General features: G+C 39.4%; 2 protein-coding genes across 7 annotated transcripts in view; one reads left to right on the top strand and one right to left on the bottom strand.

Moving 5' to 3' along the window:
* SCRN1 (secernin 1) overlaps window positions 1-23,930 on the top strand; it is a 41,605-nt gene that overhangs the window by 16,224 nt on the left and 1,451 nt on the right. The window contains exons 3-9 of one of the 3 annotated variants that reach the window (XM_082753500.1): window positions 3,181-3,362; window positions 6,640-6,842; window positions 9,829-10,023; window positions 11,607-11,772; window positions 14,194-14,374; window positions 15,812-15,971; window positions 16,252-17,273. In XM_082753500.1, the coding sequence (XP_082609626.1) occupies window positions 3,181-3,362; window positions 6,640-6,842; window positions 9,829-10,023; window positions 11,607-11,772; window positions 14,194-14,374; window positions 15,812-15,970 (1,086 nt within the window). In that variant the 3' untranslated portion in view covers window position 15,971; window positions 16,252-17,273. Of the gene's footprint in view, window positions 1-3,180; window positions 3,363-6,639; window positions 6,843-9,828; window positions 10,024-11,606; window positions 11,773-14,193; window positions 14,375-15,811; window positions 15,972-16,251; window positions 17,274-23,930 lie in introns of those variants that run through there. The other 2 variants (XM_082753499.1, XM_082753501.1) reach the window with 2 other exon arrangements.
* The window catches only part of WIPF3 (WAS/WASL interacting protein family member 3), a 37,180-nt gene continuing 30,916 nt past the window's right edge, over window positions 17,667-23,930 (bottom strand). For 3 of the 4 annotated variants that reach the window (XM_082753494.1, XM_082753495.1, XM_082753496.1), the window contains 2 exons: window positions 22,767-22,910; window positions 21,255-22,075 (listed from right to left, as the gene is read on the bottom strand). In XM_082753494.1, coding sequence (XP_082609620.1) covers window positions 21,768-22,075; window positions 22,767-22,910 — 452 coding nt within the window. In that variant the 3' untranslated portion in view covers window positions 21,255-21,767. Of the gene's footprint in view, window positions 21,148-21,254; window positions 22,076-22,766; window positions 22,911-23,930 lie in introns of those variants that run through there. The other variant, XM_082753497.1, reaches the window with a different exon arrangement.

Genomic DNA, 23,930 nt, shown 5'->3' with positions numbered 1-23,930 from the left:
TCCTGCACCTTATTTCTAGCGTGAAGGTATTCCTTCATCCAGAAAATAGTTTTCTGATATTACTTTAGGAGGGAAATGGAGTTATGATGGGTGAGTTTTTAAGTGTAAAATTCTATTGTTGTATTTGGACCCTATATATTTTTAAAAAATCCATAAAATTCATACTGGTATTAACAAATATGAACCAAGCTCCTGCATTTATACATCTGTCCTATTGACTGCCTACTTCTCTGCTTACTGGAATAAATAACTCTAAATGGAAGGTAAAATATCATCAGGGACGTTTCATTCCTGTCCATAGCTATGGCAAAGGACAGTTGAACACGTGTCACATGAATGTTAGGTTTACAAGGCTGTGTCATCTACTGTCAGATTGGCATAGCTGTATGACTTTTAGGTCTTCTAAGACAATTTATATAAGGCGTAAACATTTGTATGTGTGTTGTTGTACAGAAGCTGAAAATAACATGGCCTGTGTTTGTTGGCTGTGGGGCGGGGGATGTGAAGAGTCAACATAGGAGGTGACAGCAGCATCCTGTTGGTTTGCTGTTGCATTCGCACTCAGCTGCACTCAGCCAGTTGCCTTCATTACAGACTGAGATGTTTCTAAATGGAAGAGGCGCCTGGAGAGGCCTCTGGATATTTTCTGTCCTGATTACATAGTTGCAAAGCAAAAGCACTTTTTTCTTCTTTCTTCCAGCAGGAGCAAAGAACCTCCTCTTTCCTGTTCATTGACTGCTGCTGTTGATAATAAAATCTTTATGACAAATAGCTTCTTTGGAAATGCTTGGCTTCGGGATGAAGCCCCAAGTAATAAGCGTTTGATGAGCAGGTATAGCTGGAATAGGATGATTTGCAAAGAAAATCTTTCATCGTTTGTTTTCATCATTTTTCCTTCTAGAAAAATCAAAGCCACAGTATGCGAAGTTGTATAATAGGACTGTTCAGCCAGAGAATGCTACGCAAGGGTGGTTTATGGAGTATTGAAGTCTCCTTCACATCGCCTCCAGGTTTTTTCTTTCTTCTCTAGAGCTAAGGTTCATGTCCTGTATGGCTCTGCAGGATGGCTCCAACGTGCTGCCCACATATGAGATGCAGGAATCCAGAACTTGAGCTGTGTGGGGGTGGAGGTCTCCCTGCCTGCAGACCTGTCTCCTGATATCTGGTCCTGTCATGTCTTCGTGTGTAATCTGGAAAGGTGTTTGGCTCAGCCCCTTTTCCTGCTGCTGCAGCTCTGTGTCTTCCTTTGCACATCCAAAAACTACTGTTGTTCTCTGCCCACTTGTGCATGTGTGAAGTGCATTTCCAAACAGCAGTGACTTTTTGGGAAAAAAAATGCAGAGAATGTCAAAAATGAGATTTACTTCCTGACAGCTCAAATGGAGAAGGGGGAGTTTTGATAAAAAAAATTACTGCTCTCTGACACGGCTTGGCTGGAAAACAAATAAAGGGTGAAGTGACCACAATGTTTTTATTATATGGATTTTAGTACCTGGCCAGTGCCAGATGTTGTTACACTTCTATAGATTATGATTCTGCATCTACAAAAGCATAGTGTGTTACTATATAAACAATTTGCATCCTAGCTTGATCAAACATAGGGGATTTTCTCCAAAAATACAGCAGATAAGTCCCTGTCAGGGTCTTATTGCCTAAGCCAAAAATAAAAATTAAGCATATGGGAAAAGGGGAGCGTGTCCCTAATCTATTTTTAATTCCTAAGAATGGAAAAGTTTCCCTTTCTTTTGAGATATATATCCTTCATAAGAAATCATCCTATTATTTCACCTATAATTTTCCCGGTTTTGGGGAATGCCAGCAGCTTGATTTGTTAGCACCCAATTCCTAATGAAGGCAGCAAGCTGATTGCTGGTGTCCTTGCATGGTCATAGAGTAAAGGACTGTAAAAAATATCGTCTTTGATCAAAAATGGTCTGTTACACATTTTAGCTGCATGCTAGGCTACTGCTATTCAAGTCATTGTTCAAGATGGGAGGCTGGAGATGATTGTGCTGCGTAATCCTTAGAGGGGAAAGCCAGGTTAGAGAAAAATAGCTTCTCACTGTTAGTAATTTTGGGCAAATTCCTTTGACTTTAGGTTTTGATGTAGACACAGTATGTATTTTCATGGCAAGCAACTTCCAGTTCACAAGTTCATTCTGCTCATCCTTCTCACTTTGCTAAGTCTGGTCAAATATTCCTGCAAAATGGTACAAATTACTTCCTGCGAGGATGATGTTACGCCAGGAATGCTAGACACTAGGAGCTGTCTCATAAATATGACAGACGACTTCAGTTTCCTCGAATGAAAAATCTGTGGTCCTTGAAGAACTTGGTGTGACCTCAGGAGTAAAAATTTAAAGCCCATTTCTTTGGCTTGATCTAATGATGGATCAAGCTCTCTTCCATGCTGCCTGGGAAAACAGTGCTTGTTTTTATGTCCTAGAGCAAGAGAAAAGTTGTTATATGTGAAAGATAATGAATGATTTCTTTCTTCCTTGCAGTTTCAATGACTTCTGTGCAGCCTTCCTCTGTATCTTTGACTTGTCAGAATATATCCATAGACATCTGATTACAGTAGACCATTTAAAATAGCAGAGACATCAGTTTTAAGCAAAAACAATGCCTGCGTTTTTCTTCCTGTGACTGTTTATCCACTGAACACTTTCAAGGCTTGATCTTTTTCTACCAGCACTCTTAGACCAGAGCAGCTGCAGGGAAAGCAGCAAGGGAGAGGGGGAAGCCTTCTAGTGTACTTTGTCCAGTTGCTGTCTTTACATCATATACCTAATAAACTACAGGAGATCGTATCTAGGTGAGATGATGGTTTAATGTTGTTGTGCACAAAACATGGTCTGCTTCTCTATGGTAACAGCACAGTCCATCTAGTGCAGCTTTCCACACATTCTAGGACTTGGATTCTGCATGACTGTCTGAAACCTGCAGCTAGCTATCAAAATAGTATTCTCCCAGTCTTTTGCAGTATCAAGAAGTAAAGGTTCAAACATGACAAATGCTGTTTTAAAAAAGTCTACCTCTTGAGTATAATAAGCAGGGGATTCTTTTTAAGGATGTGTATCCTGTCTCTGTATTAAATCTTGTGTTACTTTAGTCATAATATTAAATGAAGTGCTTGCAAATGTTTTGCTTTTTCTCTTCCTACTCTCTTCCCCAATGCAGTGCACGTATATTGAGATTGAACAGGTGCCGAAGACCCATGCTGTGGTGCTGAGCAGGCCCTCCTGGCTTTGGGGGGCAGAAATGGGAGCTAATGAGCATGGGGTCTGTGTAGCTAATGAAGCCGTTGTGACCAGAGAACCAGCTTCTGAATCGGAAGCCTTGCTCGGAATGGATCTTGTCAGGTGGGTGGCTTGCCGAACTGTGACTGTCATTTGAAGTGCCAGAGGTTTAGGTGATGATGATAACAGGTAATGGCTTTGTGGTGTTGGCGTTAGGAGATTTTAAAACAAAAGACATCAGCTGAGTTAACACTTCAAAGCACTTGGGGTCTGAAGTTGGCTACCAAGTATGTGCTACTTCATTCTAACGTGAGTTCACTAAACATACCTCATCTACCTACTCCGCTGCCCAGCAGTGGCTATTTTGACAGAATAAGGGAAACAATTACATTGTTAGTTAGAAACTGCTAACTGATTTGTAGCATCAGACTGCTGATGTGCCCTTCGTTCTCCCTCACTTTAAAACAGCCTACTCTGACCTAAAAAGCTTATCCTGGGCTTGTAGCCAGCTGTAGTCATAAACAAACTACTATGCGTCGCTTCAGCCCATGCATTCCAATGCAAACCATTGCCCTTATTTAAATGCTGGCAAACAAAGCTCCATGGAAGTCTGTTCACTGAAGGCTGTCTGCCTGAAACACTTGTGCTGCGTTGTAAGTTTCAGCCTGCATGCTGATGCTGCAGTAAAGAGAATTTAAAGAAGGGTTAGATGGGGGAAGAAAGCTGAAAATGGAAGAACAAGAGAAAATAGCACAAGCTTATCACAAAGGAAGAGGGAAAAATGTCAATCAATTTCAGACTCAGTGGTCCTGCTGAAATTTGCCATAAGACATCTAACGAGCAGGCTGAACCACTTTCAAAAGTATTGTCATTTTTCTTGGTTTAGTGAAAGATGGGAAAGGTTCTGAAAACTGGAAAAGATTAAATGTTGTGGCTTTACCTAAAAGTGTTGAAAAGAGCTGTGGTTTAGACCAGCTTAACCTCAGTTCCTGAAGGGGAAAAAAGCCACTTAAATATCAAGGAGATGACATATGTCCGATACTGACTGTTAGTCATGAAAAACCCTGTCAAACCTTTCTACTTTACCCCTGTAACGGGGTAACAAATTTTATGGATAAAGGCTAGGAAATAGATGGTTTGACTTTTAAGAGGCCATTAAAACCTCAGAAGGTATTCTCATACGTAAGCTTGGAATCATGACTTAGCTGAAATTGCTGCTAGGTGTATAGCTGCCTGAAACTGTAAATGTAAATGTTCTAACTCTAATGATGTCTCTGCAGAAATACAGTATCGGGTTCCAGCTACCATAAATCAAGAGGAATGTGAGCCAGTCGGAGAGAATGCAATGAAAATGGGAAATATGATCAGAGATCTAGAGAATCTGATCAATAGGAAGATCATGAGGGAATTGGGGTTATGTTTTTCTTTGTTATTTTTTTCTAAATTCTATGTTACTCAAGGAATCTACAGAGAAGCTGTATGTAAGAGGACTAGTGAGTTTAATTGCATCAAGGGAGACTGAACAGACTGGGGAGCTTTTTAAGAAAATGTACGAAAGCTTTTGACGAGAGAAGGGATATGTTAGGTGATTTTCTAAGCTCCACCTTAATTTCTCTTCTTCTACCATTCTCTTGCAATTTTAACAAACCATTGTTTTAGGTGCAGAGTTCTGCTTATTTTGGTTACACTTACTGCAGTCTCAGAGTACTGTTTAATGCTAGAGTGTATATGTGATTCAGCAGCTCTAGGTTTACCCACGCTAATAAATTAGGATACATTAAAATAAGGAGAAGCAACATAAACAACCAGTGATTCTCACCTGTAGATACTACCCTCCCTCTCTTCCTTCTTATTTGCAGAAGAAATTGTTCATAGCTTAGAAGCAGAGAGTGCTTGAGGCAAGGAGAACTAGTGATGTTGCAGACTACCATCTGTCTCGTGCTGCAGCCAGAATGGTTCTTCCTCTTGCTGCAAAGACTTGGCCAGTGGCATTTAGCTTATTTGTTTTGGATGACCTCATAGAATAAAGAGAGCCATCAAGTACAAAATCAATCATGTAGGCTGCAATGAAGCAGCTGGCACCAGCTCTGTCTCTTTTTACCCATCTGCAGAAATGGTGAGCTCTGTCACACAGGATTTATTGGAATGAAAATTAACTGGGGAGTTTACTAAGTAAGGAATGCACATGTCTGCTGGCTCAGCTTTTTTCACACCTGTGTATGTGTTGGACTTTGGCATCTATGTCAGATCTTAACCGAAGGATGAAGACTAACACAGTGTGTGCATGCATGGCTTTAAATGCTTGCAAAAGAAACTAAGAACCTTACATTTTGAAACATGTTCTTCAGAGCAGGCATAAGAGTTGTCAACCCAGGAATGTCATTCAAGTAGTAGAATCAAATTTTCCTTGAATGCTAAGGCTCCCCTAAGTCTTAGCTTCTGCATTCTCTTAAAGCAATTATTCTTTTCTGTAGGGAAGACATCCTTTCTCTTTGAACTTGTATGGAATTGTCACTTTCCAATTAGGATTTAAAATCCATCCAACATTGGCAAAGAGTGTTGTGAGAGCACATGAGGTTAAATAGGCCAGAGGCATCTCGTAGTGTGCTCGTATAGTTCTGAAGTACGAATGGTTGTTTAAATTGGAAGTTGAAATTTTATCCTAAAACCTCATAGATGAAGCATTTTTTTTTTTCCAAATGGAAATATGTATTCTACAAAGTTCTTAGCTTGTTTAGTAACTGGCTACTGACTTAATGACTGAAAACAGTGTTACCTAGTATACTGCTGTATGTGAGGATTAAGACAGATCTCTGTGGATCTCTAGCTTGGTAGTGTCACAGCACAGCATGTCAGAACATAACGGTGATTCTGAAGAAATGGATGAAGTTTGTGTGAGTGACTTGAGGGGTAGAAGTTGGTCCTACTACACACAAGCTTGTCCCTATCCCAGTTTATCTAAGTGGAAAAGGTGAAGCTAGTCACAACAGATGGAAATATTGAAAGAAAATCGGTTCCCAGTACAAATTCCGAAGAGACACACTGTAAATAGACATGTAAAATTGAAAAGCCTATGATAATTTTTTGACAGCCTTAAAATATGCTGGGGTAGGTTATTGAAGGCACCAAGACACTAGATTGTTCTAAATCACTTACATTTCCTTAATGAATAATTCAAGCTATCCAATCTGGGTGTGAAACATCCTAAAACTTCTTTATGGTGTCTCCTTGAAGGATTTTAAATTAAATTTGAAAACAAACAAACCAAACCAATCATGATACTGAGAATAAAGAAACTACAGTAGAAAATAAAAGCAGCACTGATCTGGTTCTAAAATGAATAACTTAAAGACCTCAGTGTTACATGTCTGTTTGAATCTGTTTTACCCTTTTCATGTAGACTTGGCCTAGAAAGAGGTGCAACTGCTAGAGAAGCGTTGGATGTAATAGTTGCTCTGTTGGAAGAGCATGGACAAGGAGGGAATTACTATGAAGATGGGAGTTCGTGCCATGCTTTCCAAAGTGCATTTTTGATTGTGGACAGAAACGAAGCCTGGATACTGGAGACTTCTGGAAAGTACTGGGCAGCAGAAAAAATCACAGGTCAGTTCATCACACAGCAAGCCTCTTTTATAATTAGTAGCTGTAATTATAAAGAATTTTATGGGAAAAATCGGTCTCATGGTAATGTCTTCAAGTAACTTATTTATGCAAGTGTTCGATTAAACCATCAGTTTCAATCTTCTTTTATGTTTGTACTACTTCTAGCTTTTAAGTGCTTATTTGCATTGGTTAATGTAGCCAGGTTCTGTGAAGTTGAAGAGTATGTTACCTGTACACAGCATAAGTTATATAATAATATTATGTTTAACCTTGTATCTTTAGTAAGTGTTATATTTTCCCAGATTAATTAGTTTACTGTTTGGAATATGTCAAGAATCTTTTCAGTGGAGTTAATGCATAAATTATTACTTACAAATCTAAAATATGAAGAGGCTAGGATAAGCACTGATAGCTTTGAGAAAAGGACTTAGATGTAGATCTTAAATTGAATGGTCTGCTCTCAGTTGCTTCACTGCACTATCCCCTCATATCCACTTTTTTTATCTAATACTGCAAAATGATAGTTTTCTGCTCTGTATTATGTAGTTTCTTTTTCTGTATGCATAAAGCCAGAGCTCCAAATATTCCTGGCTTGGTGGCTGGACTTGCTTTAAAACTTTGTGAGAACACGTGCTCTGCCTTAATATACTATGTTTATCTAAGGCATATATTTATGGTAACATGGGTTGTTGTTTTCAGTTTTGAAGGAAATTTTATTTTCATAAGAGTAGAGCTTAAACCTTGCACACGTTTGAATGAGTTAAAAGATTCAAATAGTAAGAGGATTTTTACCATCTCTGCTTTGAGATTCATTTAATTCTCTTTTTATTACTCCTTCATTGAAAGTAGGAGGTAACAGATATGGGAGGGAGGGAAGGAGGCTTAATTTTTTGAGTGTACCAAAGCAAGAGGTAACACCGGGCTGTGTAATGTTGTGTGATGGCCTGTTGTCAGTTCATACCATCAAGTACAAATTGGCTTACCTTTGCAGGGATGATGGTTTTGCCAAGCAAAGCTTACATTTTAAGGACACCTATAAAATGGAGGAAGTCTTCTAGCACAAATGCATTCCAAACCTAAAGCAGGGGAGATTGATAATGCTGTCCTGATGAAATCCAGATTTTTGAAAACAGTCAGCTCCTGGAGTTTCTAGGGTTATGGGATGGCAGGCTTTCCTCTTCTGTTGACCTACCTGGCCACTATCTGAAGTGTTTTTTACTTAGTCTTTTTAACTGCATCAGCAATATATAACCTTCATGTGCTTCTTCTCAGCAAATAAACTGTTGACATCATCTGCAGCTTGCAGCTTTTTGAAATGATATTGTAGCTCTGTTCTCATTTCTACCAGCACTTTTCTCTTCTGGAGGCCCCTGTAAGCAACAGATTCAACTGACTGATTTCCATCTCCTGCAGCCTGCTGAGGCTGCCAGGAGGAAAGAGGATGGTGCTGTCTGTGTAAGAACTTTGCATTTCATACGTTGTTCAGGAGGTTCTGTGTTTCAACCATAAGCATGCCTCTTAAGCTTTCACATGAACGCATAAACGTTAAAACAGGGAAACTATGTTGTTTCCCAGCAGTGTGTAAAGCAGTTTTTTTTTTTTTCCTGATTCTCATGAGAATTTTTCTTTTCCTAATATTACTGCAGTAGTTCTGTAAAGCTTCTAGTAAATGCCTATCAAGCAACTTTTTGACAGTAATTTAAGGATAAACACTTTTAAAATCAGTCCTATTAAAGGCTGAACAGAGAATAATTTGCATGATAAACTTGTCTTTTTTTTTCAGTGGGGATCAAAACCATGCAATACTATTTCACACAAGTTTTTAAATGTATTAATTAAAGGGCTTCTAATGAGCAGTTTGGCTAGCTTGATATGAACATAAATATTCCTATCTCTCGAGTCAAGAAAATCCTCTGTAAGGTATGCTGTTTGAAAATGTGAATCAGAATAAACTGTCAGTGAGCCTGTAATGTAAATCAGAACAGAGGGACAGCAATTTTCCTTCAGACTGATGCACAGAACTTCCTACTGTAAGTTCTTCCTCATTAGTTAAGTAGCATGCATGGGACGTTAGCAGGGCAAGCTTTCGTGGAAGGCAGTATTAATAATTTTCAGAAATACTTCTTTGGTTTCTGTTTAAGAAAAACCTTGTGCCAAATTCCATAATCTGGTTTTATTTTAGTTTACAGATTTCCTTTATCAGCCCTTTCCCTGGCTTCCAATGCATTTACTTTATGCTCTCTGAGGAATAGCTGCAGCAGCCACTGTTTGTTAGTCATGCTGTAGATGTATGGATATAAGCACTGCAGTGTTTTTGAGAAAAGCTAATTAAAAAAAAATAAAAAGCAACAAATGCTTTAATATCCTTTGAAGGTTGCTTGCACTTCCCTTTTACTTCATGCCATTTTAAAATTTAAGATTAAAAATGAACTTCTTTAGCTTAAGCCTATCTTTTGCTGCTTACAATAAAATTGTTTTTCAATTGGGAGGCTTAAAGTAATCAGTAAGTTTTTTAAAACGTTTTCCAAATTAAATTATTGGTTTTGGGGGCAAGGAGGATTCATTAATCTAAATGCAGCCAGGCTGAAATATGTTTTGAAATCAAATTAGACCTCAAATCTTGTTGTGGCAGTGGAATACACCACTGGTGAATATATAAGGCTGGCATCTTCTCATTGTTTTGTCTATCTTCTGGAATTGGGAGACCTCTTACTTCAGAATGTGCGAGGTACAGAGGAATTGTGAACCTGTAATCTTACTAAATAACACTACTGATCACATGGTAGTGTAACTACCTACATAGGGTACAGGGAACCAAGCTCTGCAACGTGAATGGTGACTGTGTATGTGTAGTTAGGTGGTTGTGTTAAATGTACATCCTAACTGATGGTTTAATTTGTTTCCTAATTGCAATTACTTTGTCCTTCTAGCTTGTCCCATAAGAACTGTATTAACACTTTCTTCTAATTTGTGGCTCTTATAATAGAGGGAGTGAAATGCATTTGCAATCAGCTTTCATTAACTACAAAAATTGATGCTGAACATCCTGAACTGAGGAATTATGTGAGAAGTCAAGGCTGGTGGAATGACGACACAGACTTCAACTTTTCTGAAGTGTTCTCTCTTGCTGATGACCATTTAGCCTGCTGTTCTGGCAGGGAGAGCCTGGAAAAGCAAGGTGGTAAGTGTGAACCATTTTTCTGCATGTGCAGCCGGATTTGTAGTCACTATTACCTCCTTTCTACCATTCTGTCCAGAACTACAAGTGGCTGGGGAGAATACCTACTTCTACTTGAAAACCATGTGGAAAGGAAGGCCGGAACTTAAAACTGTTCCTAAACTTACCACAGTTTAGGATGAAAATGTTAATGTCACTCACAAGTTTGTTTCAAATCATGATGCTAGTTAAAAAATAACTTTGCTGTTATTCTAGTGCGCATGATGTGCCACGATATTTGTTCTTTGGTTCAAATATAATGGCTCTGCCTAATACTGTAAATGTAGGATTAAAAAAATGGCCTACTGTACGAAAGCTTGATCTCAGTGGATGTTATGTTTTGGAAGGTTTGGTTAGGCTTTTGAGGAAGGAATTCAGGTGATAGTTTAAGAAGAGAAATGCTATTCAGTTGCAAACTGAAGTCCTTTTTTCATTGTTGAGCAGAACAAAGTTACCAGAACAGACAATGTGCCAACTGCCTTCAGTCATAGGAAGGGTTTATTTCCACACCAAAATTAATGACTGTAGCTGGCTAAAATAGCTGGAGTATGACAAGCCTGCAGGAGTGCTGCTCTTCGTGAAAAATGGTACAAATTATCTTTATAAAAAGCCATGTACTAGAAATGTGATTTTGTTTTATTTATTAGCGTTTTCATGTATTGGCAAACATCAAGAATAGTGTAGAGATGAAATGCTTATTGCAATGTTCTTGCTAACATTATAGAATTACTTAGAGCATAGTTGGTATATAAGAGGCAGATAAAAACGAGTGAGAAGGGCCATAAGTGAAAGGCCTTAATAAACCTGGATTAATAAACACTGGAAGGCCTGAGGATCTTGACGGACAGATGGCTATGGCTACAAATTGCAGACCTGCTGGGTCATTCCATGTCTTCAGGTGGACTGAGGCACTCACGCATGGAAGGGTGAGGTTTAGGAAGCTGCTGTGGAAAGAGGCCCTACCTACCAGGGAATGGCACAAGGTAATGTGGAGGTGCCATGGGGAGACCGTTGTGATAAGACACGTGCAGGAAATACCATTAGAATAGGGGATTTTTGCAGATTATGGTTTGGGGAAAGATCTCAGTGTCTAGATCTGCTGCTGTAAGATGCAAGGAGTGTGAGATGATGGTTCAGAGTTTTGACTGAGAGCTGATGGAAATAGAGGAGAAGTAGAAGATCAGGGTGCTACCATTGTGCCTGGACTTGCAGGAAAAGGGGTATTTTCTGTAAGTAGTCTGTTCGCAGTGATTGCTGAAGCAATATTACAGACATAACGGCCTTCTTCCTGAAAGATACCTTTTTAATGAGATTTCTCCCTATCTAGTAATTGTAACACCTAATTAAAGCTCCCTACTGTTCTCTTTTACTAGTAGGACTAGTAGGCAACTTCGTTCTCGTTTACGTTGTTAAAATAGAAACTGTTAACTGGAATTTGCTCATGCTAAGTGTCGCTGGTCATATTATGTCAAAGCCCATTCAGGCTAAAATCCTTCCCTGGGGTTCAAGCCACCAAACACTCAGGAATTTTCTTCCCCTTCGTATAGGTGACGTTTCTGCACAAACTATGATTGATGTGCTGCGTGACAAGGATAGTGGTGTCTGTGTGGACTCTGAATCTTTCCTTACTACAGCTAGCATAGTGTCTGTTCTGCCTCAGGACCCTAGTTTTCCCTGTGTTCATTACTTCACTGGCACGCCGGACCCTTCAAGGTAAGCTACAGCACTGGGGGTCCCCTGGGTGCAGAGTAGATGGTGGGCTGAAAGATATTAAACAAGTCCTGTTATCAGAATTGGAATTGAATAAAGAAGCATCTATATGCCATCCTGTCCTGTTTCCCAGAGGCCTTCTGAGCCATACCAACAAGATTCTCAAAATAGAAAGCTGAGGGAAACCATAGGGTTGTGCTGAACCCTAGAAAAATCCTGAATTACGGTGACACAAAGGCACCTTGAGAAATAATTATTGTCACTTGTTAGTAGCTAATAGGAAGGTCCACTTTACTGCACTTCCTTTCCTATGAAAGTCAATGTAGAATTAATCCCTTCATTTACAGAATAGACAAGACGTGTGCTGTCTGTTTTGTATTAAAAGAGCTCTCACTGACTGAAGCAACTTCTTGCTGCCGAAGAGGCTCTTTGCTGCCTCCTCGACAATCACCTTAGGTTGAGAGAGGAAGGAAAGTGTTAGAGGGGCACCAGGTCAAGAGAAGATGTAGCTATGGCTGTGCCTGTCCACCAGAGAGGCTCTGTACACCACTGTGCCTGTCTAACAGAGAGGCTCGTTAATGCAGCTTCACGCTAGGCAGGAAGGATGGGAAAGATCAGTACTACCATCAGTAGGTGGTGGTGTGCAGTCTGACAGGCCTGGGTCACTGAATTGCACCTGGCTGCAAGTCTGAATGGACACCACTGGGTTGAATGGCCAGATCTGGAATCTTGCCTGAATTCAGAGCTTCTAGAATAAGCACAATTTAGGGAGGACCCAGAAAGTACTGCTCCAAAGTGATTGCTTGGCAGCTGGATTCTTGTTGAGACAGTAAGTTCTTGGACCATTTCAGTCATCTCTCTTGAATAGGTGGGTGCAAAATTGCAACAAATAAAGTGCCTAGTTAGCAAAGAGGGGTGTGTGCCTTGGGTAGCCTTGTATGGCATCAAAAAAAGTTAACAGAGCAGAACTACTGCAACCCTCAGTTACCCCAAATATCTTTTATTGGAGGGACAATTTCCATTTCTTTAATGATGTCTTCTCTAGTTGAAAGCATCTGAGAACATGAGGGAACTCATGGGCCAGATCATCAGAGAACTAATGAATTATCTTGTGTTTTAAACAGAATCCACCTGGGATTCACAGAAATTAAACTAAACCACTTGCAGTTATTCAGGAGATCTGCCACTTGCATTGAGGTAAAGCAGTTATGGGGAGGAGAAAATGGTGCCCTTGAACAGCTGACAGTCATTCCTGTAGGACTGGTAGTTAGCATCAGGTGCTAACAAGTGCTACAGAAGTCATCCAAACCCAAAGGACTTCTCACCACCTTGCATTATGCAACTCAGACACTTGGGATTAAGAAAGAAGTTTAAGTTTGCTTTCCAGAACTTTTCTTTGACTTGATGCAAATCATTTGGGATAAAATGGAGCAAAGTTTCAAATTGTTTTGGTGGGATTTCTTTCCTTTTAAAAGAATGAAAGTCTGTCTGTAAAAGTAACTTTAGAGACCTTTTCTTGTTTTTATTTTATACTCGTATTAAAAAAACAACGCTATTTTAACTGCAGGTAGAGAATCACACTAATTCGTAGTCGACAAGGCTTCATGACAGTGATTGATCGGGTAGCGGTAATGAACCCACTGACTGTATTCAGGCAGCAGTTATTAGCATATTTTTGCAGAAGTCTTGCACTTCTGGCAGCTTCTCTGTGGAATGCAGGGTACAGGTTTGATGTGCATCTAAAAGGGAAGGCAGTTTCTCTGTGCATTTGAGAATACCTCCTCCTCTCAGATTCTCAGGAATTAAGATCCTGGGTAGTTGGTTTTATTTATTTCTCCCCTCTCTCTGGAGTTCAGATCCAAATTTAATACTGGAGTTGCTAGTGATGTGTCACAATATTAGTAGCTGTGTCTTTTTTTTTCCCACCTAACATAAAATTCTTAAGTGTTGCTGGTTGTATGCCAAATCCTCTCATACTGAGCGAGCTGTGTGATCGTCCCTGCTCCACACAAATGTGTATGTGTGATTTTAATGGAAATTATGTCTGGGGGAGAATGAGAGATGGCTAGGTGAACAGAGGAGAAAAAGCTGAAGTGAGGTCAAATGCTGAGGTATGTTCAACAAAAAATTGGAGAGGAAAATACAGTGCTAATGTAGCAGAACTGGCGTGAAGGAGACCAAAGAAATCTATAGCTAAAATGGGATAATGAAGTTTTACAATAATTGGCAAACCTACATTTCTTTTTAACGCATGGAGATTGATTTTGCTTCTGGGCAGTACCAACTCCCTAAATGAGTTTGTGGATGGTGTAGAGGGATTACCTATGCTTTCTCATATCTGTTTTAAAATAGGCTGGAGAACATTTGAATCATGTATATAAAATCTGTCTGATTACTACCAGCAGTAATTCTAATTTCTTTCAGGTCCATATTTAAACCCTTTATTTTTGTCGATGACGTAAAATTAGTACCAAAAGTCCAGTCCCCTTCTTTTGGTGACGATGATCCTGCTAAAAAGATACCTCGATTCCAGGAGAAACCTGATCGCAGGCATGAATTGTACAAGGCACACGAATGGGCCCGGTCTCTCCTTGAGAGCGATCAGGTAAGAACTGTGGAACCTGGGAATTTTATAATCTTGTAGAGAGTTCCTTAAACCTATCTGCTGATAATGGCTTAGTTTGAGATAGGGCATCACAAAGGTTTTACACTCCACTCCCATTTCTTAAAACAGTTCTGATGTGAATTTAAAATACCAGCTATCTTTGCATTGTATAATGGTGTCTGGATATATGGGGAGGAGGAAGTAAAACAGAGTATTTCAGGCAAGTTGTGGAAGACCCACATAGTCATGCTGTATGTTCCTTCACAGAGGACTTGTTTTTCTGCAGCAGGGTCAACTTTGCATATTTACATACGTCAGGGTCTTGCTAAATCATAACAGCGTTCATTCAAACCTGTTCATTAAGGATTAAGGAAACGGGTAACCTCTGCCAGTATGATCTTTGTTTTTATGTAGTTTTGGCTAGGTGTAGTTTAAATGTCTTGGAATGGTTCAGTTTAAGCTCTGTGGCCTCTGTGGTAATGCTGACTCGCTATTACAGCTGTCTTCCATAGCTTTCAGTTAAGTCTGCTATGTGAGATGCTGATTTAGGGAAGATCTAGAGAGGAGTATATTAGTATCCAGTGAACTCTTCCATATTAAAGCGTGGCACCAAAAATTGTGTTAAAAAGGAAAAGTGCTTTCAGTGAAGTTTCATGCTATGATAACTGAACATGTGAGAGCCTAAAGCTAACCTTAGGTGCCCTGCTCTTTCTGCACAAATGGGAATCCTGGAAGGCTCTGAATCATCACTCATTCTAAACAGCTTTTGTTTCTGGAATTCAATTTTGAAAGCTGCAGGCAAAACAAACAGCATGTCTCTATTAAATTAAAAAAAAACAAAGTTGGGGGGGGGGCTTGAAGTAACATCTGGATAACACAAAATGACACCTTCTTCAGGAGTGTATTTCCTGCCCATCAACATGAAGAGAAGTAAGCTAGGATAATAGATGAAGCCTTCCCTGCTCTATGGATTCTTACTGCTGTCATATTATGCATCATTTCAGATCTAATAATCATCTTGTAGGTGATGATCTGAGGGATACACATGTGCACACCATGATCTGTACAATCATCAGGGCTTCTAATCATGTAGGCTTCTTCTCACATAGATTTGTTCACTGGTTTGCAGGCTTAAGAATTTGCTTTACTTCTTTCTCATGTGTATAACCTTTTCCTCTGTCCATCTTTCACCTCATCTTCCTTCTATGCTTTAAACTTTGCAACTGCTTCTTGTTTATTGTTTGTAATGCATGAAGTATCCAGCACCGTTCCTTTTAGCCTTTGACCATTCAAAAAGGTATTAACAGAAATTGTTTTTATTTAAAAAGACATCTATTTTTAAAATACTTGAAAAGCTCTTTGCAATGGAAGAGATCAGTAAATACTTTAATGAGCTGGTTTACTGGTTAATTCAGTTTGATTATTTCATGCATTTAGGATAAGGGCCAGAAACTGATGAGGATTATGTTAGACCTCGAAAAACAAGGCTTAGAAGCAATGGAAGATATCCTTACTCGTACAGAGATTCTGGATCCTGCTGAAGTAGTGGATCTTTTCTATGACTGTGTTGACACAGAACTAAAGTTCTTCAAATGAAGTAAGCAAACATTTTAATTCTTTAGATGCTGAGTTTCTGGTGCCAGGTGTCAGTGAACACGTAATGTTGTATCCAATTCTGATCATCCTCTTCCTCTTTTAGACATAGTTAAGGGTGTTCAGAATTACGTCCAAAGCCACCTCCCCACTTCAGTGCATCTGACTGAATTGCCTCAAGACCCTTTCCCCTATATTACATTGCAGACATTCATATATATATATCTTTTTTCAATTTCACTGTTGCTTGGAGTGGATTTTAAACCAATTTTATCTCGTTTCAGCTACAGTGGCTACTGTTAGCCTTTTCACAGGAAGACTGCAAAGTTCTTCAAGCCTTGAAAGAAAGTCTTCACACTTGTGAATTTGCAGGAAAAACATTTCTAGAGGAAAAAATGTTACTTGCTAGCTATATCTGGTTAACAAATTGCTTTCCTTTGTCCAATCTTGTGGCGTTCCTGTTTGTGTATGTATATAGTGAAAGGAGAAAATCACTGACTGGTCCAATTACTGTGTGCATGCTGGCTAATTTAGTACAGAATGTTTAAATATGTATGTTGGGCAACCAATTAAAGCAAAGATTAACTTCATCAGGATAACTACCATATTGTCATTGAAAGCAATCTGTTTTTTTCCTCTGCTGCTCAGGTCTAGGCTTGCAGCAAAGCTGACTTGCATTTTTCTCTTCTTGCTAATTCATATAAAGAATGGTAGAGTTGAAATCCCAGTTTTGAGGGGAGGCAGGAAGGTAAGTCCTGCTTCTTGACCTTGCTGTATTGGTGTATCTGGTAACAGTGGCTCAGCATCTGACATTGGGCCTGTGCAAATGACCAGAATTGGGTTCCCCAGGATAAGTTTTGCCTTTGCCTGCTCCCAGCTTCAGAAACTTTGTGTGTTTGTAATGTACCTGGCTACTGCCCTGGTGCCAAGTACTGCAATACAGAGCCAGGCTGAACGCCTAAGACATTTACACATAACCTATTGGCTCTAATTACACTGTTAATAAGATGCTGTATTTATATACAAACTATATGTTTATTTTCTTCCCCTCAAAATATTCTAATCAAAACCTCTCTGTTCTCCCTCTTTCTGCCTTTGTACTGAGGTACAGCTACAGGTGATCTCAGTGATGAGCATACACAGCTGATGAATCCATTAAGTACCCCTGGCTTACTGATGGGCCTGGTTAATCTTAGAAATGGGCATGTTTATGTTTCCTTCTGTCACATGCAGTTCTGCAGCATGCTTGAGGCTTAGCAGTCTTACAGACAGACCTACTTTTTGTGTATTTTCTTCTAGAAGTGAGATGGGGCAAATACTTCAAGAATTAAACCAGTAACCACTGTTTCCTGTGTCATATTAAGACCGTTGATTTAACAGCAGTGACAGAAAAGTCCATATTTTTAATAATATAGAAAAATAGAGGTTAGCATATAGGGTTAAAGTTCTTCACTGTTCAGGGAAGGGGACAATGATGAACCAGACATTTGTATTAAAAAAAACAAACACAAAAGCCCCTCAGGATGCAGAAACATCTCAGGTTGAAACTGCAATTAAGGACATTGTAATATTGACACAATAGCTTCTGTGAATTATTTTTTAAAATTGTTCTACTCATTATCTTAGTATTGCCTTATATGACAGCTGATAGTCAGAGAAGAAAACAGTGGGCCTTTTCACTTACATAAAACAAATGTGAAGGCATTTTCTCTTATGGCCCCTGTAATTATCTTTCCATTCATGCTGTAATCCTCCCAGGCTCTATTATAGGACTGGCTCTACCTGGCCAGGTCTTTCTCCCTCATTTCAGCTCCTGGGCCTAGGTATTATAAAACTTGAGACAAGGGAAGGAGAAAATAGGCAAGTAAACCTAAAACTTGTCTCTTCCTGGATAGAGCAGAGACTGCAAGGAGCACAATTAATTTCAGTGAGTATTGCAGTGGATGAAGAACATGAAAGAACAACATGCTGACAACTCAAGTAAATGGATTTCCCATGAAATCCACTTGTGGATGCTTTGAATGAAGATATTTCTAATCAAAGTACCCTTAACACACCCGCCAAGCTGAACTTCAAAGCTGCTTCTGTCACTGGTGCTTGCTGAATGCTTTGTGTCATAAAAGGAGTAGCTGAATGTTTGTGAACAAAGGGACAATGAATAAAATACTTCTCTCAGCTAGAGGGCAGAGATTAAGATACACCATTTCACACAGCTCTTTTTGCAGCTCAGTTCTCTGGAAGTTTAGAGGTGGGAGGGAGGCAAAATAGAAAAAGACTGTGTTCCTGCTAGAAATGTAATATTTGCCCACTTGAAGAATCAGATCTGCAATTATCTTGTGGGAGTTTGTCCTTATTGGGAAGAGTTTTTACAACAGAAAAAATTGTTTTGAGCACAGTGATCCAGACAGTGTTTTTAAGAGCTGAAGCAGAAGCAAGCTACTAGGTAGTAAATTTAAAAACAAAACAAAAAACAAAACCAGAAAACAACCAACTGTGCTACAGCAACATGCTTAGGGGCAGTCACTAGTCCTACAAGTCTGAGAAAATGAGAGCATCCTCATGGCCTGAAAGTTCCAGTGGTGTTGAGTGCAGCTGTGGGACTAGCTTATGTCATTCTCTGTACATCCAAGTACTGGGAACTTCTGAAGCTTCAATGGATCTTAAACAACAAGGATTTAATATGCATGAAATAACACTACACCAACACTTACAAATATGCACAGGCTTTGTAGTTTAATCTCTAAAAGATGTTTCTCTCTAAAACACCCTAATCAAAATAAAAACAGAAATAAATTTTGTTTTGTTAGATATCTTCTGGCATGTGGTCTGACCATTAAATAGCTTAAAAATCCTTAGAAGGTACTTATTACAGAGTTATACACAAGTTGCAGAACAGATGAGAACTAGCCATACATCAACCTTTAATAACAATATAACAAAATATTCTTTAAAGCAGTATTAAACTTTCCCACTTTTTTGAGAAGCAATATATATGCTGACCCCTGTTTATTACTGAACTCATGCATACTTATCAAGTAACTGTAATACTGGTGGCAGTAAGTACTGGTCAAAGCATCACTATTTTGTTTTTCTTTTCACATGAAGAACAACAAGGTATCATAATAGGCTAGTGAAAGACTAATGGTGCTTCTTTGGAGCCTTCTAGGCAAGAGTTTCAAATGCTTCTTACCCTTACACCATCACCACACCATAAGAATGCATGTGGGGCAGGGAGTAGGAGTCTCAACATAACCAAGCTGTTGCAAGAACTAAGAGAAAAGCAGAGCTATGCAGGGATGTAGTTACCTTTCTTTTCCAAATACTGTTGCACAAAGGCATTGCCATGAGGAAGGATCTTCACCTACCATCTATACAAAAACACTTTGACAGCTGCAGATGAGAGGAATTATGGTACTTATATAAATAAATATTACAGTAACTATAAATAGCCTGGCTGTTAGGCCGGAATAGCAGTGCAATTATTCAAGCTGCTGAACCCAATTAAACTGTAAGACGGGGAAATTACAGAATGGGTGAAGATGGAACAGACCTCAGGAGGTCATCTGGTCCACCCCCAGCCCTGCTCAAGCAAGGCCACCTTCAGCAGGTTGCCCAGGCCACGTGGAGCCATTCCAATAGCTCCAAGGAGGGAGACTCCACAACCTCTCTGGGCAACCTGTGCCAGTGCTCAGTCACCTGCACAATAAAAAGGTGTTTCATTATGTTCAGACAGAACCTCCTGTGTTCCAGGTTGTGTGCATTGCCTCTGGTCCTGGCACTGGGCACCACTGAAAAGAGCCTGGCTCTGTCCTCTCTGCACCCTCCTTTCAGATATTTATGTACAATGATGAGATCCTGGCAGAGCAGTCCCAGCTCTCTCAGCCTTTCCTCACAGGAGAGGTGCTGCAGTCCCTTCATCATCTTACTGGCCCTTTGCTGAGCTTTCCCATCCCAGAAGCTACTGGCAACATTCTTCCTACTGCACTGAAATGTTGCATTTGTATAATTCTTCCTGGAAGCAGACATCTGATGGTCTGAACATCAGTGATCCAAACACCTCACTACAGCTTCACATTAAAAGTAGAATCTCAAGTCTCTTCCCTGGCTGGTTTACTTTTTTCAACCAACTGAACTCAAGGGAACCACCACTTTAGGGACTCCTTATTCTATATAGTGTTTTCTGGACAATGCATCCTTACTGCTGCTATGGGTGAAAAATCAAAGCTCTTCTTGCCTATTTACAATGTATGCAACTTTAAATGATCTCAAGGCCTCCTAATTGCTGGGTACAGAGAATCTGTCACACAAATGGTTAATAATATCCACTTTGCCAGCTTGAAAACATAGGACACGTGCCCATATGTATACACTTGACAGCATGTGCATTCACATCCACCATTTTTTTGCTTACAGTAGAACAACTTTGTCTTTGTCCAGTTTGGAGAAGTTCTGTTGTCTTTGTCAGGTCCATAGGCACCCTACCCATCTGGGCTTCTTCAGACATGTTCGCTATCCTATAAGGATCTGTAATCAGTAGAGGTAGGCTCAAGAGCAGCCACAACCCGTTATCATCTCCTTCCTCTTCATGCCTGATGAGAAGAGGATTGTGGACCTGCCTGTTCATGAAAGTGCCATTCTGCTCAATCTGAGGATAGGCAGAATACAAGAAGTGAAGAAACATAAGAAAGGACTAAAAGAGTCACATTATTTTCAGACAGTTCATTGAAAAATATCTGAATAATAACTGGAGCATTTCAAAAATACTTAAAGATGGAAGGGGAAGATGAATTACAAGTACATCATGCAAAAAAGTATTCTTTGAGGTAATAACTGTCAGCATGATAAGAATTGTTTGAACTATATAAAGAATTTAAATTTTATGCTTCTTTGCTTAAAAAATATCCACATATATACAATATTTAAAAGCCTGTGCTAACATTCTTGTGGTATGTAGGCCACGAAGTACTTCAGAAAGTATCATTTACATCTCTCTTCCAGTTTATAAAAAGTGTTAACATTGCAGCACTTGTGATTCAAATATAATCTCTGCCACTGTAATGGGACCCCTTCTGTTTTCATATCTTATCCTGATGTTCTCCATTTTTAATACCAATCCAGAAAGCATCAGAACGACTCTTCTCATCTCACGTGTGTTCTTAATGGTGGATTTTTAGAGGGATCTGCAAATATGAAGGACAGGTTCATTCAGAGGAGATAGATACATATGTTAGGAATGAATTTGTGATGTAGTTCTACGGCAGTTTAAACAACCTAACTCAGGGGTGTTATGTTTATCACCTACCCTTGGACTGATGATATATATTGCTCATGCTCTGTAACTCTTCAGTAAAAAAAAAAAAAAGATCATATAGCAGATAATTTGGACTGACTTAAGCTGCTATGAAATGTCATGCAAAGTACATTAGCATGGAAACAAAAATAATGACAACCTGGAGATAAATAGCCGAGCTAATAACGCAGAAAATACTGGGTTTCATAAAAAGCAGAACAGGGGCATGAGATCTTTCAGCAACTTCAACTACCAGTTTTCAAAGCTGGATAGGTGAACTCCTGCTCTTACGGAGACCTGACACCAAGATTCTAACTTAAGCTAAAAACAAAGCAAGGTTCAGTCAGTCACTACTTTCCTGCTAGTCACCTTTCCTTTGTAATTTCACAAGTTCATAAACAGATAAAACAACTCAGTAGCAGGCTAAGTCTATGGGATCATTGATTTCAACTTCAGGGCTCCACAAATTCAACAATCTAAAGAACACAAACTGTACGTCAAGCCAAAATTTTATTTTTTGCTACTAAGACTTTGTAGTAACAAAGTGCTTTTTATTGCATCTTTGGTTTCCATTACCACTGTAACAAATCTCAGTCTATGCCTATGCTTGCAGCCCAGCTTTTCATGTTTTATTGCTGGTTTCTGTTCTTTATTTTCTCTCCTCATTTTAAATGCTATTTGATAACTATCTGACATTCTCATATTTATACACTTACCTCTAGCTATCTTGCTGGGATATATTTTCTGAAATGGCTTGAATTCCTCAGGTGGGGGGAAGTCCTCCACAGAATGGAAAGTAAATTTAGATTCAAAGTCATCTGGGAAGTTTCAGGGAAACAAATATTAGTCGCTCTTAGAGAGAGATTAAAAAAATAAAATTGCCACAACTAATTTCAATGAAAACTGCTGACTCACTTTCCCTTGGAATTGATATCTGAGTGGCTTACTCCAGATAAACAACCTTGAGCTATCCAGCTTGTAAGCCATCCAAGTTTTCAGGCTTAATTACAAACACTGCCTGGTACTAACTGAAGTCAAGCTTCTGGCTGCTGTTCCAGTTTTCTTCATTGATGATGTTGTGGTAATAGATGTATTCCTAGGTGGTTTTCAAGCAATTTAGCAAGAATGAATGGCCAATTCATTAGACCACAGAAGTAGTTCATAGCAGATTTTGCTGTATAGAGTTGAAGCCACAAAATGTCTGTGAACTGTTTTAAAGAATAGCAATGTAAGCACAGTACAGCAACTTTTCACAACATTAAATAATTTTGCAGGTGGGACATGCAATTTCTTGTCTATTGAATGGTTCAAAACCTTTCTGAATAAGCCTCTATGAGAGAAATCTCATTGGAGAGATTGTAAAAAAAAAAAAAAAAATAAAAAAAATTTGTATTGGTCTAACTATCCTACCATGTTGCCATGAGAAAGACTTGCATGAGTTTTTAATGTCTGACACACAAAGGCTTTTGTACCAAAATCTTTAACTAAGGTTAATTTAGATGACATTACCAATGATATGCATATTTCCATTCTTAAGTGGTGGGTAGGGGTCATGAACTGCCCAGGCTGAGATTCCAGACTTGCTCGTAAGTTCAGTTGTTGGTGATCTGGCTGGTGGCTGTGGAGGAACAGCTAGCTTCCCAGCACCAGGTCCTGGAAAAGAGGAAGCAGACCAGCACATGAAGATCATCATGAATTAACAAAACTGACAGTAAGCTCTGCACAAAAGTGGAGGGACTATAAAAAGGAATGCAGTATTTGGGGCAGACATATCCGGGTATTGTAGGTGACTTCACAGCTGCAGTTTGCCAAGTCTAATCATGGATTTATAACATCGAGTTTTAAATGTAAGTCACTACTTGAGCTTTCTATTGGAGCTTCCTATTTTTAGTTCTTATAGTTCTAGGGAAAATAAGACAGTCTAAAGTATGCTTTAGTCCCATTCTAGAGGGGAAGGCCATTCTTCCACCTTCAAAGGAGCTAGAAGTTTCTTTACGAAAAATATCACTAGATGGTATCTCTAAAGCAAAATCTTTTCCTGACATTTTGGCAGCCATGCAGTGGAATTCACTTCATTCTTGTGCTTTTTACAGAGTGCCTTCAAAGTTCATATCTTCTAGGCAGATCTACCACAGGAACTGTATAAGGGGGAGGGAGCCTGAGGCCTCCAAGTTTGCTTCTCAAACTGCATCTCTCCCTAGATAACCAAAATGGAAACCTCTAAAGTTGAATCACCAGGAGAAGCAGGCATCTTGATAAAATAGTGGTTCATCAGGCAATTCTGAAGCATCATTAATCACCACCACAAAGCAGCTGATCTGCTGCATTTAGATGGCCTTTCACTTGGCTGTCAAAGGGAACACCAGTAATCTTTCTCTCCACACGCGGCTGCTAAGATACAGGGTACAGAACATTCTCTGCAAACGTTCCTTATTAAGTAGCTGTCTGCATTTCTCAAACCCACACAGACCTAGACTCATTTTTTTTTTTTTTAAATTATCTTCATTATATCAGATCTGAGGAAAGTTCCTCCTATCATCTGCTAAAGGAAACACGAGCCAACATGCCCACTTCTTGAGCAGTTGGAGAAGCCTTTGGCTTTACCACCTTGATTATAGGGGGCACTCTGTTGTGGCTGTAGCTACCCCATCTTAATTTTATTATCTCCTGTAA

The sequence above is a fragment of the Aythya marila genome, assembly GCF_965140915.1.
Source record: "Aythya marila genome assembly, chromosome: 2".
Taxonomy (NCBI): Eukaryota; Metazoa; Chordata; class Aves; order Anseriformes; family Anatidae; genus Aythya; species Aythya marila.
The sequence above is the reverse complement of the archived record's forward strand: the minus strand, read 5'-3'. Positions and strand labels throughout refer to the sequence as shown.